This window comes from Molossus molossus, unplaced genomic scaffold (genome assembly GCF_014108415.1).
Source record: "Molossus molossus isolate mMolMol1 unplaced genomic scaffold, mMolMol1.p scaffold_m16_p_17, whole genome shotgun sequence".
Taxonomy (NCBI): Eukaryota; Metazoa; Chordata; class Mammalia; order Chiroptera; family Molossidae; genus Molossus; species Molossus molossus.
In genome coordinates, this window is record NW_023425352.1 from 49,562,548 (window position 1) to 49,581,093 (window position 18,546).

Consider the following 18,546-nt stretch of genomic DNA (forward strand, 5'->3'; position numbering starts at 1 on the left):
TGGGCAGCAAGTAAAGAAGACCTAATTAAAAGTGGCTTATGCAATGAGGACAATGTATTTTCTCACATAACAATATGCCCTAAGAAACGGCAGACTTGAGATTGCTTAATTTAGCATGTCAGAGATCATCAGGGACGAAGACTTTTTTCCATTTTCCATTCTACTCTCTTCAGAGTATCCTCTTAGGTGGGTTCTACTCATATACCCAAGACAGTTGCCACAGTTATGGATATTACATGCAGATGACAATATTCAGAGGAATAAAATAGAGAATAACACTTTCTTTTGTCCCTTGTAAAGAACAAGAACAACCTTCCCAGAAACTCCCCAGGAGACTTTCCCTAATATCTCATTGACAAGAATTGCATGTCACATGCCATTACTTAGCAAGAATAGAGTTAGCAAGACTGGCTTTGCATGACCAGTTACAATTCACCACCTGAGGCCTGGGCAAGGCCAGCTTGCCATGAAGCATGTAACCACTCCAAAGAGGGTGGACAAGGTTAGAATTCTGTTAATAAGAAGGAATGAGGATATAGAGTTATTGAGCAAGTACTCAACACTGTCTGCCCTGGCCTCCTGTCCAGTTTTCCTAGAGGTTGTCCAGCTAATTCAATTCAGTTATCACGAAACATGGAGATGATGAGTTTCTCCTAATACAACTATGCTTTTATTAATTTTGTTTTTAATGTCAGGTCTGCTGGGTGATAACTGGAGGTCTGGGATACTGTCTTAGTTATCTCTTCATTAACTGTCACGAAACATCTAACTATAAGAATTTTCAGTGATAAGCATATGGTTCTATCTGGGAATGACTTCTATAGTTATTCAAAAGGGAGTTCATGCTGTATATTAGAGTAATCCATAAGAATTGCCATTTCACTCATATTTCACCCAGCATTTCAAGTTATTGTATTAGCTAATTATTATTAGCTAAGCAAAATATTTATTATCCGGTTTTAAATTGTGACCTTCCTTTAAAATTACCACACTGCAAAAGTTCTCCACAGAAAGAGTGAGAGACTGGTTTTTAAAAATTGTTTTTATTAATCCTTTTATTTCACAAAAACCTCCTTTTGCTTTAACTCCTAATTTGTTTTTGTGATTTTTTTTTTAAGTTTAGTGTTCCTCAGTTCTATTTTTGTCATCTGAACTGATGACATAAAAGATAATTTGAGAATCCATAATATATAGTATATTATCATAATATTCTCTTGTCAATAGTTTGTCTACATGGAGTTATTTGTTCTATGTGTTTTGCCTCATTTAGCCTGCCAATCAGTCAATTTAATCAAATGATTGGACTAGTTATTTTCAAGCAATTAATGTAATCAATTTCTTACATTGACTTGTAGAATCACCATCTGATATCAGTAAATTCCATAATTCCATTTTTGTAATTAAGTCAGTAATCATTCTGTTTTACTGGCATTTAGAGGAGATTTGTACTTTGGTCATTGCTGAAGTATTTGCAGAAGACTCTGGATGTTTCACATGTACTGCAAGCAACAAATACGGCACAGTGTCAAGCATTGCACAGCTAGATGTAAGAGGTAAGGGCTCTTTAAGTGCCAGAACAATTTAGACTATGACTTTGAATATGAGTATGGGGAGTTTATATTATCCTTCCTTACTGCTTTTCATATGAAGCTAACTTGGCTCTTCTTTAAAAAAAATTGAATTATTGAGGAAAGTGTTCTTGAACAATATCCAATTTTCAATTTCTTATTGCATTTAAAACCACCACTCCAGTTGTCCTACTGTTATCTATTATACTCCCTAAGAGGACATCCCTTGGTTTTATATAAAGTTCTAACATTCTTTCCAAAACAGTACTTAAATTTCTAGTTTAGTTTTTTCCTGTATCCTCACCTTTCTTTAATATCCCAGATTATGTTCTTTGTTTTTAACAAGTTTTTTTCCCATTAGCATAATCATCTGGTTTGATACATGCCTCCACTTAAGGTTACAATTCCATCTCAGTCTTATTGAGTAAAGCTAACAGCTCAGGTCCTATTATTGTCATTTCAGGAAATGAAGACCTCAGAAATAATGGGTCTCTTCACTCAGCCAACTCCACCACCAACCTGGCTGTCATTGAACAACAGCCATCCCCACCCAACCCAGAGCCTTCTTCTGTGGAACAACCCCCAAAACCCAAACTTGAGGGGGTTCTGGTGAACCACAACGAGCCCCGGTCCAGCTCGAGGATCGGGCTCCGTGTACACTTCAACCTGCCTGAAGATGACAAAGGAATTGAAGCAACGTCTTATGAGGGCAGCATGGTGACCACCAACCAGATCAGGCCTGATTCTTTCCTGGAGAGATTCAATGGACAGGCAACAAAAACCCCTGAGCCGTCTTCACCTGTCAAAGAGCCCCCTCCAGTCCTGGCCAAACCAAAACTGTAAGTAAAAATTGGAATGGATAACCAAGAGTGCCTTTGAGCTTCTCTGCGTCTTCCCTTCTCAAAAATTATGGAGCTGAAAAGGGGAATTACAAAAGGAGAAAATACACTTTAAATGCTTTGAGAACCATACATCCTTACACCAATCTAAGTGTACTATCACTATCATCCTTACTGTTAATATTCTACTTCCAAGAAATGTTACACCTAAACTAGCTAAAAAATATGTGCCTTGTATTAGAGGACTCCAGGTAAAGAGTTTCTGTACTCTTAAAAAGTCCCTTCTTGCTTCTAATAATCCCCAAAGTCTGTAATTTTATCCTTATATTTCCCGTTTCTGCTTCAACGTAAGCTTCTGTAGTCATTATGGAAAAGAGATTTAGTATTTTTTAGACAGTTCTTTGCAATAGCTAGATATGCTGTAGTAACCACAGTAGGTTGTGTATAAATACAGTGTGGGGCAAAAGTAAGGCTTACAGTCGTGCGTACATGAAACAGAGTTTATTCTTGTATTATTATTTATTTATTTATTATTGTATTAATTTGCATATGAACAACTGTAAACCTACTTTTGCCCCACCCTGTATAATGGGATGAAAGAAAGTCATGATTTTCAGATTCACCTTAGGAGACTGATGTGGTTGTTGCCCTAATCCTCTGGAAAGTCTCCATCAGAGACATGTTGCAATGTACAACGTTCATCCATAATAAAGCAAACACAGTACTTGATACTACTGTTCTTTTCTGTTTGATCCACACATCAAAATGATAAAATTATGTTTATAATTACATAAACATTTAAATATCAACATTAAAACCTGCAGTATTGCCCTGGCCGGTTTGGCTCAACGGTTAGAGCGTCGGCCTGCGGACCAGAGAGGCCAGGGTTTGGTTCCTGCTAAAGGCACATACCTCAGTTGCAGTTTGTCTCCTTCTCTGAATGGGGTTGTGTGTGTGGCAACCAGTTGATGTGTCTCTCTCACATCGATGTTTCTCTCTCTTCCTCCCACTCTCCCTCCTGCTCTATCTGAAGATAAATGCAAAAACGTCCTTGGGTGAGGATAAAAAAAAAAAAAAAATTGCAGTATCAGCATTTCCATCAGTGCTGACTACAAGATGTTCATTGCAAGCAGTTTGTGTTATTTGGTTTTATATTCTTCTCACTACCACATAAGGAAAAATTCAGAGCATAAAATTAAACGTTACAAAACATGCTTTTTAGCAAGTCACATCCATAATTGTCTCTGTCCCCTCAGAGTTCTCCTGTCTTTCTGCTCTGCCACCTTTAGCACTGGCTACTTCTCCAGGTCCCTTTATGGTTCCAGGAAATCGGAATCCACTTAAGGTAAAAAGAGGGGAAGAGAGGTCTATGCAGAAATGGGAAACAAAACACACCCAGGCCCTGAACAAAGAAGGCGAACTAGAAAGTTGGGAGCTGGGATCACATGGTTAGTCCAGCCTCTGCCCGCTGCTCACTCCGACTTCTTGAGTGCCTCCTGGTTCCCTCTTTGCATATCCACTTCACTATTCTCTCTCTGAAGATTTAGCAATTCATGAGTGGCCCGTCATGGTGTGTCCCATTCTACATCATGATTTGTGCCAAATTCCACTATTAACTCTATAGCTCAATTTCAAATTCCAACTGGTCATGTTTGGAGGGAGGAAGAGTCAAATGGATCACCAAACTGGGGGGATGGGGGCAGTTCTCAGAGAAGGGAGTTATGGGAACAAATAACCCAAACCTATTTCCTTGAAAATTGCCTCCTTTGTAGAGCTTCCTCTTACCCAGAAACTGTTTAGGGGCTATTAGGTATGTCAGATAGGATTAGGTTTAGCTTCATGTTACAGAAAAAACAACAACAAAACTAATAGTGGGTTAAACACATGAGAGTTTATTTTACTCTCAGATAAAGGAATCAGATGGGCAGTCTGGGGCTGTTATGGTGACCCTGTAGTCAGTAAGAACCTAGTCTTCTGTTTTTCTTCTCTGTCATCTTTAGCACTGGCTACTTCTCCAGGTCCCCTCATAGTCCAGGGTGGTGAACAACTGCATTTCAAGCAGCAAGAAGGGCAAATGATGAAAGTCCTAACGTCAGACTCATTTTAAGAAACCTTCTTAGGTCTTATCCAAATCTTCTGCTTATATCTCATTGGCCAGAACTTAATCACATGTTATACTAGCCACAAAGGAGGCTGGGAAGTATAGTCTTTAGCTGCACATGTTGCCTCCATGAATAAGATTGAGTCATTTTACAAAGTAGTCAGTCAGCAGTATCTGCCACATAAGACTTTCAATGAATATAAAAATTCTTTCTACTAGATTATGTAGTGACACTCTCTAAAAATCTAGTCCTCAGCACTATATAATTTTTTGCCTTAAAGTTTTGTCTTAGTGGTGGATATATAGGCTTGTATCAGTAAAGGTACATGTGCATTCTCACATGTACACACACACATCCTTGATGAATTCACATGCCTACAATCTTGTCTTACTGGTTTTAACCGAGTTGGTTTTCATCTTTTAGGTTTTGCATTAAAATATTTTGACTCTAAATAATCTTCTCGAGTATACAATTTTCTGCTTGTTCCTTCAATTTGCCATTCATATGAATAAAAGATGTAATTCTTAAAGATCTTAAAAGTGCAAGAGTGCCCCAGTTGATTTGGCTCAGCAGTTGGAGCATTGGCCTGTGGACCAGAGAGTCCTGGGTTCGGTTCCCGCTAGGGACACATACCAAAAAAAAAAAAAAAAAAAAAAAAGCGCAACAGAGACGAAAATTGTCATTTTTAAGCACTGTTCTCATCAGAGCATAGATAATTCAGATTTTGAAATTCTCAACTTGAATACTAAGCTGTCTAGATCAGTGATTCTTCATCCTGGCTACTCTCTAGAATAAAATAGGGAGCTTTTAAAAAATATTTATTCCTTCCCTCCCCATTGAATCAGAATCTCTCCACAGGTTATTTTAATATGCAGCCAGGTTGGAAACTAATGGTCTGAAGTTGGACAACCTGCATTACAACCTTTTATCACCCCACCCTACCCTGTCACACACACCTCCACACCCAGGGGAAAAACAATAATTAACAATTAAAATGAGTAAAATGTCAGACAAAAATAAAAATGTACTGGGAAAGCCTATACTTTGGGGAAAGTTTTTTTTTTCGAACAGTGATTCTCAGTCCTGGATGCACGTAAGAACCAACCAGAGTCTTGCTACTTATAGCATGGCCTCACCTGTAAACGTGATAAAATGCAGATTCTGTGGCCCTGAATCAGCAGCTCTGGGGGCAGGGTCCAGAAATCTGTGTTTTAACTAGAGCCTCCAGAGAATTTTCAGGCCCACTAAAATTTAAGAATCACCGACCTACATTTTTAAAGATAATAATAACTATGCCTGCATCTTTTCTCGGGCCAACTGACTCTCTAGGCAATGGTGCCTAAGTCAGTAAGGTCTGTTTGTAGTTTATGCTCTCCGGGTGATTCTAATGTGCAGCCAGCAAGGTAACCATTGCTAAAACCACAGCTAAAAGCTGATTGCAGAGACATATTTACTCAGAATTAGTTATCCTAATCAGTGATGGGCTGGCCAATGTTTTAACAATGGACAGAGGCAAAGAAGCCCAGATTGTTGCATTGGCAAATGTCCTCCCACCATGGCTGATTTCAAGCACTAAAGAAAGGTCACTGGCCTGGCCGGTTTGGCTCAGCGGTTAGAGTTTTGGCCCACAGACCAATAAGTCACGGGTTTGATTCCGGTCAAGGGCACGTACCTCAGTTGTGGTTCATCCCCACTGGGGTCGTGCAGGAGGCAACCAGTCAATGTGTCTCTCTCACATCGATGTTTCTCTCTCTCTCTCTCTCTCCCTCCCTCCCTCCCACTCTATCTGAAGATAAATAGAAAAATATTCTTGGGTGAGGATTTAAAAAAAAGAAAGGTCACTGAACTGGGAACCGGGATGAGATGTGCCAGTCTGCTCTTCAGAGCTGTTCAGAGCTGCCTCTAGCACACACTGTCCAAGATTGTTGCCAAAATTGTTTTCAACAGCACTGGATACAGTTTCCCAAGTTTGTTTTGTTATATTTGTCATTGACCTTTTATCTTGACAGTTCAAAATCCCTAAGAAATTCTTTTGTATTCCAGAAACCACAAGAAGCATCCTTATAATTCTGAAACTGATTTTCATTCTTACAAATACTGAAATTGGTATTTGTAGTTCAGAAACAAAAAATATATAATACCCACCATTTATTGACCACATATATGTTTTTGGTGATTTACTTATCAATTCTCTTTTTTTCTTTATCCTCATCCGAGGACATTTTTCCATTTTTTGTACAGATAGAGTGGGAGGGAGAGAGAGGAAGAGAGAGAGAGGGAAACATCGACATGAAAGGGACACATCAAGTGGCTGCCACCCGCATGACCAACCAGGGCCGGGGACAAACTGCAACCGAGGTACGTGCCCTTAGCGGGAACCGAACCCGGGTCTCTCCGGACCGCAGGTGGACGCTCTAACCGCTGAGCCAAACCGGCCAGGGCACTTATCAATTCTCACAACAAAATCAAGAGATATTACTTATTCCTATTTAATTAGGGGGAAATTGGGGTCAGAAAAGTCTGGAAACTACCCAAAGCCACACAGTAATGGGTGGCGGAGCCAGGATTATTGTCTGTGTGTCTGCAGAGCCCGAATTCTCAGTATAATGCTTAAATTGTGACCAAAAAGGAGATATTTTCAAGCAACCCAAGAAAGCTGATAAATCTACAGGAAGAAAGCTTGGGTATAAACCTAATTTCAGAAATACTTATAGCAACAAGAAATGAGCAGCTGAGCTTAGAACAGTTTATGGCAAGCTGCTACTTTGGATCAGACAGGTTACTTAGGGTTTTAGAACTGGTATGCTTTATAATTAATCTTCTCTTCCTTTATTTTTTCATTAACTTTGTACCTTCATTATTATGGGTTTCTTCTTCTTCTTTTTTTTTTTAATCCTCACCCGAGGACATTTTTCCATTTTTTGTGCAGGTAGAGTGGGAGGGGGAGAGAGGAACAGAGAGAGAGAGAGAGAAACATCAATGTGAAAGGGACACATCGAGTGGCTGCCACCCGCACGACCAACCAGGGCCGGGGACAAACTGCACCCGAGGTACGCACCCTTAGCGGGAACCAAACCCAGGTCTCTCTGGACCGTAGGCCGACACTCTAACCACTAAGCCAAACCGGCCAGGGCTGTACCTTCATTATTAAATGTAAGTAAATTCTATATGTTATCTGTAAATAACCACTGGTTATTTGTATTACATGTATATATAGTACGATTTTTGAACCCTGAAGAGCTCACACTATCTCAGGCATATTTGTATCTCTTACAGTACCTAGCAAACTAGACATGTAGAAGATTCAGTAAAAGTTTATTGAATAATGGAATTGACACCTTGCCTTGAAGTAATGAATGAGTGAATCCAAACAGCTGTTTTAAATCCCCTCTGAGCAAGATAGAGTTTAATAACTTATTTTTAAAAAGAAAATGTCTCAATTGCTCAAACAAAATGTCTCTTTGTTCAAACAAAAAGAGACATTATTCTCAAATGAATTTTTCTAGAATTTTATTTTATTTTATTTTATTTTATTTTATTTTTTATTTTTAATCCTCACCCGAGGACATTTTTTCATTTTTTTTTTTTGTTGTTCAGGTAGAGTGGGAGGGAGAGAGAGGAACAGAGAGAGAGAGAGAAACATCGATGTGAAAGGGTCACATCGAGTGGCTGCCACCCGCACAACCGACCAGGGCCGGGGACAAACTGCAACCGAGGTACGCGCCCTTAGCGGGAACCGAACCTGGGTCTCTCAGGACCGTAGGCCGACGCTCTAACCGCTGAGCCAAACCGGCCAGGGCGAATTTTTCTAGAATTTTAGATAGATAATCAAAACAATTTGACACTATATCTCATATATCATTATGTTTAAGGTTTAAACCCACCTCTATAATCCAATATACAGCATTGGATGATAAGGACTAACATGCCATTTGAGTCTTAAAGTAAAAAAACTGGTTCTTAGTTTTCATTCAGTGGGAACTAAAGGAAAATAAACAATCCATACCAAATAACTTCCTGGCCCCTTTTTATCCTCCTTATCTTTCTAAGATTACTTCCTTTTCATATACTACTTTTTCTATTTCCATAACCATAATAAAATATTTGTGCGATGTGATCAGATTAAAATTTACTCAGACCACAGTACAAACATGTCCTGAAAACTATGTAACATTGTCTTTATGCTATTGCAGCCACAAAATGTGACCTGATGAATATGTGTCTCATTAAAAATTTAAAGGTTCTGTCTTTTCATGCCATTGATAAAGTCAACACCAGCAGAAACAATTTTAATTGTATATATTTTTTCCAAAGTTAATCTCACAAAAATGTTTCTGCTTCTCTTAATTGCTAAATTAATTTTCATCTATGAGGAAGTAAAAAGGTTTAATTAATGTTTAATTACACTACTTTATTCTCTTAGCTTAAAAATTCACTTCTAAAAAGGAGGAGGAGAAGAAAGTTACCATGGCAAGTGGCTAATACTCCTGAATTCTTAGTTTAACTCAAGACAAAGTTTTTATAAATGCACAAAGAATGTACAGTATGTAGCATTTGAAAGTAGTAATGAAAGTGGAGATGAGTCTCTATTTTGCTAAGTTACTTTTCCATATATTGTGTATCAGAAATGTTAATGAAGGAAAGGAAAAAGTTAAATTCCAAGAATTAAGAAAAATCAAGGTTTGGAGGACCTTCTGGCTCAAATTAATTGCTGTTGGTGGTTGACTTTCTTTTTTATCCTCACCCGAGGATATTTTTCCATTTTTTGTACAGATAGTGTAGGAGGGAGAGAAAGGAAGGGAGAGAGAGAGAGAAACATCGACGTGAAGGGACACATCGAGTGGCTGCCACCCGCACAACCAACCAGGGCTGGGGACAAACTGCAACCGAAGTACGTGCCCTTAGCGGGAACCGAACCCAGGTCTCTCCGGACCACAGGCCGACGCTCTAACCGCTGAGCCAAACTGGCCAGGGCGGTGGTTGACTTTCTTGATGGTAAGCAAATGCAAAACCTTTTATTTTTAATAGATCTCATATTCAACAGATCACCTTTGGTGTTTCAGAAGCAACCTATATTTCCGAAGAACATAAACCCACATGGCCTTAGAACAAACACTGCAGTATCCTTTGTGGGTCTTGCTAGGGTCACTCATTTAAGAACAGATTCTCTAATCAGCAAAGTTGGACAGCCTGACAACTTTCTGCATATATGATGTTTAGACATTTTTATTTTTTAAAAATAACTGGTTTACTAAAATAAATTAAATAGACTATGAGACTTAAGACAAAATCATGTCATGCTTCTGTGACTCAGGTTCCTATAAATGGAGAAATTGCTCCCAGTTTGACCTCCATTCTCCATTTAGGAACAAAATAAGTCTAAGGCAATGTTTATAATTAGGGGGACCACGTAATTTATCATTTAAACCATGACATTTTGGGACTGAAAGAGACTATTAATTATGCTAGGAAAACAGGCATAAACAGACAGTCTAGGATGAATTGGAACATATGGTCACCTTTTCTATGCAGCTTTGTTGTCAGGACCGTATGAGAAACCCTAAGACACTTCCAGCTGCTTTGCTCTAACATGAGTCAGAGGGAAGAACACAGCACACTAGCTTGAAGAATTCAGCCCCTTCAGCAACTCACGTCAGCATGTAGCCCTGTGCTTTCTGTCCCAAAGCTGAAATACTGTCTTTTCACCTCACAACTTTGAGCACTCCCAACAAGAGGACCATTGTTTCTGTCTCTTTTTCTAATTTATAAACATTAAAATTGGGCTGCTATGTTGCACCACTCCAGGGTCACCACACAAAGAATACAATGTGTATGATGCCTCAGAGTTATGTATCATCACACTGGCCTTTTTCCTTCTTACAGACAATAAATCAGATATAGAAAGAAGCAAAACAACTCACAGGAAATTGATTAGCTGACTTCTACTGAATCTGGTTGTGTGTTCTTAATCAGCGTAAAGTTATAAACACCTGTCTACATTTTCTGGAGGGTGGTGCCGATGGTGACAATTTCTCTTCTCTCTCCCCACTCTTGTGCAGCGACTCCAATCAGCTCCAACAGCTTCACAACCAAGTCTTACTGGAACAGCAGCAGGTGCAAAATCCATCTCCTTCATCTCCTAAGGAGTTTCCTTTCAACATGAGTGTTTTGAACTCCATTGCTTCCCCAGCAGGGACATCGTTCAGCAAGCATGTGAAGTCCCCCTCATCACAGATGTTCAGCTTGACCCGGCCAAAGCAGTTCTTCCCTTCCACGAATACCAGCGTGGCTGCCGTGTCCCCTTCCAGCTCTCCAGTGTTCTCCCTGAGCAGCACTCCTCAAACCATGCAGAGGACAGTGAGCAAAGAAAGCCTCTTAGTTTCTCACCCCTTCATGCAAACCAAACCTCTAGGAGGAGCTTCTGTCCAAAATGAGCATCCCCCTCCGGGTCCAACAGAGCCAGCACAACCACCACTCACATTTTCCATCTCCAGTGGAAACCAGTTCCAGCCCCGCTGTGTGTCCCCAAGTCCTGTCTCTCCCACCAGCCGGATTCAGAATCCAGTGGCTTTCCTCAGCTCTGTCCTGCCTTCTCTCCCTGCGATCCCACCCACCAATGCCATGGGGCTGCCCAGAAGTGCACCATCCACGTAAGTGTCACTAACGTTTCTTCATGTAAAAGATGTCAATTAAGAAAGGACCCATTCACACAATAGCTTGGTCTGGGACAGGACTCATTTAGTGGATTTCTGAATAATCCTATCGATTAGACACAAAATGGATATTGAACATCTTAAGACAAAGGACATGATTACTTTAAATAATTTTAGTATTGAAAACACCTCTACAAACAGATTCTCCATGCAGTGCTCAGCTTTTGCACACAAGATGCCCTTCAAAAGTGCTCGATGACTCCTGTTGTCTGGTTGTCATTTCAACCACTCTAGTTTCTAGGCCTCTCTTCACTAACCAGTGTTTCTTATGGGTGTGTCAGGTGTGACTTTATTTTACAGGCCATCCCAGGGACTAATGAAGAAAAATACAAAGTCCCCCCAGCCAATGAATGATGATTACATTCGTGAAACTAAGAATGCAGTGATTCTAGACTTGGGAAAAAAAATGAATTTCAGTGATGTCAAATCAAACCAGCAGGTAAGATTATTGGGTTCAGGTGGTTTATTGGAATTTTCATTGTAAGGAAAATAATTTTGCTTAATTCAGTGTTTCTTTGGATGCTCAGGTCATCTGACCTCAGTGAGGTTGTCACTGCTCTCTTGGGAGGTAGACCACAGGTTAACCAAGGGTCATTAGTAAACTCCATCCACAGGATCTAAAGTTCTTGATTACCCTACATAGTTAACTCAATGTACCTGTTTACAAATGTTTGCCTAAAACAGAATATGTTAAAGAAAGAAAAAGACTAGAGAGTCTGTAATAAATGCTAGCAATCTTCAGCTTGATTTTGGCATACACCAATACATGTTTGAGATATTTCAATATCTGAGTCTTGAGATGATCTAGACTGTAGGGAATTGGGTTCAAGTTGTCCTTTATCTGATCCCTTCAATCTAGTGTGCCTGGAGATCTCATTATTTCCTCTCAATCTTTATATGAGTTAAAATGTGTGAAACAGCAGATTTGTGTGGTTTAATCTGCACAAATCCTTGTTTACCAGTAAGTGTTTATATTAGAGGAGGAAGAGAAAAACCATATGTGAGCATCAAATAAAAGAAAGATATACTGTTTTCTTATTTGTGTCATTTGTATTTGCATTTATAGGTGGTGTATGTTTTTTAATGCAGATTTACATTTTAATAACCTAACTCTTGATTTTTTTTTGCCAAGGTGGGAACTGATAAAATCTACTTTGAAATATAACATAAAATTTTAATTTAAACTATAGGCCAAATATTGTGGAATCTGTAACATAAGTGTTGGAAATAAGGGTCCAGATCTTCCTGACCATAAACTATTTACCTTAGTGTTTCTGTCTCTTATTTCCAGTGTTTTACAGTTGTGTTATACATGGGGCAAATTTTACTAAGTGGATTCTTTTGAAAGTGTACTGCTTGAAACTTTTATAAAATTGACTTTTTAAATTAATTTATTTAAATCTTTATTGTTGAAAGTATTACAGATGTCCTCCTTTTTCCCCCATTAACCCCCCTTCTCCCCACTCTTGCCCCACCCCTCTGCCTTCACCACACTATTGTCTGTGTCCATGGGTTATGCATATATGCATATAAGTTCTTTGGTTTATCTCTTCCCTCCCCCCACCCTTCCCGCTGAGGTTCTCAGTCTTTTCCCTGCTTTCATGTCTCTGGATCTACTTTGTTTATCAGTTTATTTTGTTCATTAGATTCCACATATAAGTGAGATCATGTACATAATATGTTACAGATAGTCAGATGGAGAGTACTGAGATGTTTTGAAACTGCTCTTAGTTCCTGCTATTTGCCCTGAAGTTAATTCATGATGGAGGTTTAATAAAGAGTTCTACTGGGTTTTTGGCATTCAATATATGGAAGTTTATGCTTATATGTGCTCACATTTCAGCTAATTAAGAGAAAAACCCTACTCCCTCCTGAGTTGGGCAATGGATTAACATAGATCTACATATAGACTAACCACATAGCTTGTGTATTGACCTGGTATCATTTTTACAGGGTTCTAATTGCTCCCTTTATAGCCATCTTTACCTGCAGTCTGGGGACACAGGAATCAAAATGAGCCGTTTTCTCACTTCCATATTAGCCTACACATATGAGGGGGGAGCACATGATTTTTTTTTAAGAATATGCATTTGTTTTCTTTTGTTTTGCTTTCAAAACTTTTGGATCCAGAAAGCTGGACTCTTGTCCCATTTGTTTTTTGTTGGTTTTTTTCTGGGTTTTTCTTTATCCTCACCCGAGGACATTTTTGCATTTATCTTCAGATAGAGAGGGAGGAAGAGAGAGAGACATCAACATGAGAGAAAAACATTGAGTGGTTGCCACCCACACTACCCCAACCAGGGCTGGGGACAAACTGCAACCCAGGTTCGTGCCCTTAGCAGGAACTGAACTTAGGACTCTCTGGTCCACGGGCCAATGCTCTAACTGCTCAGCCAAACCAGTCAGTGCCTCTTGCCCTATTTGGATCCTAAGCAAATGAAGAATAGTAACTGTCCTGGAACATTTGTGTGGTCATTACTACACTAGGCTGAATATGAAAATAAATCAGAAGTCCCTAAGCAGTGAATATTATTAATTATAGATCATTTCTTCCTCAGAACTCAAACTTCTAAATTATTCTTTTATAAAATAAGTTTTCTTTGATATATCTTTCAGTTTTATTTCTCTGTTGTAATATTCCAGTATTTGTCTTCTAACTTGTTTTATATAACATTTCTAATTATTGATTAACATTTTCTTGTTGGTTCTTTGAACTCTGTGCAATACAAAGGTGCCATCAGATGTTTATATTTATTCAGATGTTCATATTTATTCATTCAGCTGTTCATATTTATTACAATATTTAGCTTTCTAAACTGACAACTAAGTTTTTTTGGGTTGGGGATAAGCCAAGAGAGAGGTGCCTGATTTCAAGATTTAAGCTGCATCATTTCTTATTTTGAAGGGTATCATTCACCACCAGTGGATCCTCATTGAACATCAATAAAACTTAGATGGTTTAGGTTAGCAAGGTGAATTTGAGAGTCAAAGGAACCCAGGATCACAAAATGTAAAGGAATCTTCATGACCAATGATTGTAATCCACACATGACTTAGCATGATGTTCTGAATCCAGTAAATATTTATGGACTGCTAATTTCAAAATCTATATACATGCATGCACACACACATTTAATGTCTCATTTTAACTTTACGCCTTGACCTCATTTCTCTCGAAACCTTCCCATTTCTTTATTCTGCTCATCCCTCCCTTTTTAAAAATTAATGCTTCTTTAAAACTGTCTGCAGTTCCCAGATACTGACCTATATGATGGTGGGAAGAGGGAGTACCTAATTCTTGCTCTGCCTTTTGTTCCTCTAATCTCCTTCTCCAAGCTGCTTAGTCATTTCCTCTATTTAAACCTTACCTTTTTCACCTCTTACCATGAATTCTTTATAAAAATCCTCCTTTGTGAGCAGCAGTCTCACCATTCCTTTTCTTTAAAAAATCCCACATAGCCATTGGCTTTAGGTTGCCCACCTTGGGCACTGAAGGGCACTGTGGTGAAGTGCCCTGATGTCATCTGCCATGGGCCATCCACAATGCACCAATCATAAGCTCCCTGGGAGGTGGGATGGGCGTGTCCTGTTCATTGTTGTAACCCTGTTATGTTTGGCATAGAGTAGATGCTCAGTGAATATTTGCTGAATTAACACATAGCAATGGGATTTACATTCATTTCAGATAGGATAATGAAACTCTTGACCAAGTAGAAAATTTTGGACTTGTTGCATATGTATAGAAAATATTTCACGCCCTGGCCAGTTTGGCTCAGCGGTTAGAGAGTCGGCCTGCAGTACAGAGAAAATATTTCACTTGACTAGCTCTGATTATACCTCATTGTGGATACTACTCACTATGGTAGCAATCTATTTTAATCAATTGATTAAAAAATTAAAACATTAATAACCACACTGAAATTACACACAACAAAAAAAAATGAAATTAAAAAAAAAACAAAAAACTGGTGTTAGGTGAACACTTAGGTATAAAATAAATCTGTGCATCTTTTAGTAATTATTTATTTTTAAGGAAAAATTATATTTAAAGTATTTTTACACAACCTTTTTAAATGTAGTCTATGTTTTATAGAATATTGTGCTCCTAATGCCTATTATAGTTGTTAGTACATGGTAGGTGCTTACTAAGAATTTGGGAGCAGGAACAGGAAGTAGGCTATGAAGCCTGGTTATCTCTATTGAAGGTGGCGTGTAATTATTAGATAAAAAGTAAAAGAAGGCATCCTCTATATGTTAACCTTCAAGTTTATATAGGAATCTCTTATCCTCTGTCCATACTGTGGATCTCCTTGGAATAAGAAAATCCTTTCTCTAACACATAAGACTTTCTTTCATGAACGTTGTACCCAGCGTTGCTTGGGAACTCTTGAGCAGGCTCCTCCAGCTGGTTTGATCTTATTTGAAAATGAAAACATTTTTATTTTCCCAGACTCAGAACCCAGGGTAGAGGAAGGCAGCATGAGCTCAAGTCAGTGAGTATCTGCTGATGGCCCACGTTTTGGAAATCCAGAGCCTTGGCAATAACATATGTGACTGGGATGTGCCATCACACTGTGTTTCTCAACAGAAGGAAAGCATTCTCTACCACTCTGCCAATATGAAGAAAATTTCTGCAGATCTGTCCTAAAAATCAAATGTTTCAAGTCAAATTATCAGCCTTAAGAAGACTATCTTTAAAGAAAAAAAATAGAGAGATTCCAAAATGGCAGCAGAGTGAATGGAAGCCACACAGACCATCTCCCAGGACCAAACTGGAATTCACAACTAAAATGAAGACAAATCGTTGGGGAAAAGCAATAGAAAAGCAGCTTGCGAGGACCATATAACCAGGGACACCAAATCGATCCTGGTAGGATTGCGGAGGTGCAAGAGGGGGGCTGGGAGCCCACGGACAGCAGCGGTCTTAGCTGTGAGCAGCACTCTTGGGGTTAAATGCCCAAGCCCGCTCCACAGCACAGAGAGCCGGGACAGAGCATGAAAATAGCCACAGCCACTCACCTTGGGCTCCAGCAGAGGGAGGGCGGTCTGGACAGGAACTGTGTGGGGACACTTGGGATTTGGAAGACGCTCAGAGCTTTTGCTGAGTTCTGGCCACTCAGGACAGTGACCATCTTACGCCTTCCCAGGGCTCTGGGGAGAGGTGGCGGCCCCTCCCTCGGAGATTCAACCCCACCCAAGTGGGCCATTAAAATGCAAATCGAGGTTTATTAACAACCAGCATCTGCCCCACCCTGGAGAAATCCTCTTATGCGGAACACCTGAGGGAGTTTTTAATTCAACTGAGAACCTAAGGCTCTTCAAGTAACTGGGAATAACAGCCTCCAGGCAAAAAGCTAGAGGATAACTGAACCATTCCTGGGCTTGCAAATCTACCCAGAAAAGTCAGGCTTGACAGTGGTGTTTAACGTGGGTCCTCCCATGCACATCTAAACCCAGGAGCGGGAGCCACAAACAGCAGAACTCCCACACCCACAGATAATTTGGCAGGCTCCAAAACCTACTGAGATTGTCAAAATGGTGAAACAAAGAAACAAATCTATAATGAAAGAATAAGAGATCTCTACCTAAGATGAGATAAATGAAATGCAGTTAAGCAAATTATCAGAGGTAGAATTGAGGGCAAGGATCTTGAGGAAGCTCAACAGCATGAGTAAGGACATCAAAACCATGAGTAAAGACATAGAAATATTGAAAATCAAGCAATTGGAAATGAAAAACCACCAAGGAGAAATGAAAAATGACATAGCAAAAATAAAGAAAACATTAGAAGGACTAAACAGCAGAGTAGAAGAAGCTGAGAACCGGATCAGTGAATTAGAAGACAGGGTAGAAAAAATCAACCAATCAGAAAACCAAAAGAAAAAAAACAATTAAAAAAACAGGAAGACAGCTTAAGGGAACTGTGGGACAACTGGAAACATAATAATATTTGCATCATAGGAGTCCCAGAAGAAGAAGAAAATGAGCAAGGATTAGAAAATATATTTGAAGAAATAGTAACAGAAAACTTCCCTAATTTGGTGAAGGAAGAAAGCATTCAAGTTCAAGAAGCACAGAGAGCCTCAAGTAAGAAGAACCCAAACAGGCCCACACCAAGACACATAGTAATTAAAATGCCAAAAATGAAAGACAAAGAGAGAATCCTAAAGGCAGCAAGAGATAAGCAACAGGTTACCTATAAAGGAACCTCCATAAGGCTCTCAGCTGACTTCTCAACAGAAACACTAAAAGCCAGAAGGGAATGGCATAAAGTAATCAAGGTCATGAAAAACAAGGATCTGAATCCAAGACTACTCTATCCAGCAAGGCTATCATTAAAAATAGAAGGTCAAATAAAGAGCATCCCAGACAAAAAACAATGCTAAGGGAATACATTAGCACCAAACCAGCACTGCAAGAAATGTTAAAAGGGCTGCAGTAATTAGTAGAAGAAATAGGAAGAAAAATACAACCACACTAAACAAATATGGCAACAAATAAGTACATATCAGTAACCACCTTAAATGTAAATGGACTGAATGCTCCAATAAAAAGACACAGAGTTGCTGACTGGATAAGAAAGCATGACTCATATATATGTTGTTTACAAGAGACCCACCTCACAACAAAAGACTCACATAGGTTGAAAGTGAGGAGATGAAAAAAAAATCTTCCAAGCAAACAGAAAGGAAAAAAAAAAAAAAAGCTGGGGTAGCAATACTCATATCTGATAAAATAGATTTCAAAATGAAGGCTATAACTAGAGACAAAGAAGGCCACTACATAATATTGAAAGGATCTATCCAACAGGAAGATATAGCCTTGGTAAACATATATGCACCCAATATAGGAATGCCAAAATATATTTAAAATTTTCTGGAGGACGTCAAAGGAGAAATTGACACTAATACAATCACAGCAGGGGACTTCAACACCCCACTGACCTCACTGGATAGATTTGACAAAAAATTAGCAAGGAAACAGAGACTCTAAATGAAGCACTAGACCAAATGGATTTAATAGATATCTACAGAGAATTACACCCCAAAACTACAGAATTCACATTCTTCTCAAGTGCACATGGGACATTCTCAAAGATAGACCACATGTTATGACACAAACTAAGTCTCTACAAGTTCAAGAAGATTGAAATCATATTAAGCATCTTCTCAGATCACAGTGGCATGAAACTAGAAATCAATTGCAACAAGAACATGCAAAGACATTTGAACACATGGAGGCTAAATAGCATGTTATTAAACAATGAATGGGTTACCCAGGAGATCAAGGAAGAAATTAAAAACTTCCTGGAAACCAATGAAAA

General features: G+C 39.1%; 1 protein-coding gene across 1 annotated transcript in view; it reads left to right on the top strand.

The window, feature by feature from the left end:
* MYPN (myopalladin) overlaps positions 1–18,546 on the top strand; it is a 94,987-nt gene that overhangs the window by 52,887 nt on the left and 23,554 nt on the right. Inside the window, exons 9-12 of the mRNA XM_036265035.1 lie at positions 1,437–1,553; positions 2,032–2,407; positions 10,569–11,159; positions 11,523–11,661. Of these exons, the coding sequence (XP_036120928.1) occupies positions 1,437–1,553; positions 2,032–2,407; positions 10,569–11,159; positions 11,523–11,661 (1,223 nt within the window). The remainder of the gene's footprint in view (positions 1–1,436; positions 1,554–2,031; positions 2,408–10,568; positions 11,160–11,522; positions 11,662–18,546) is intronic.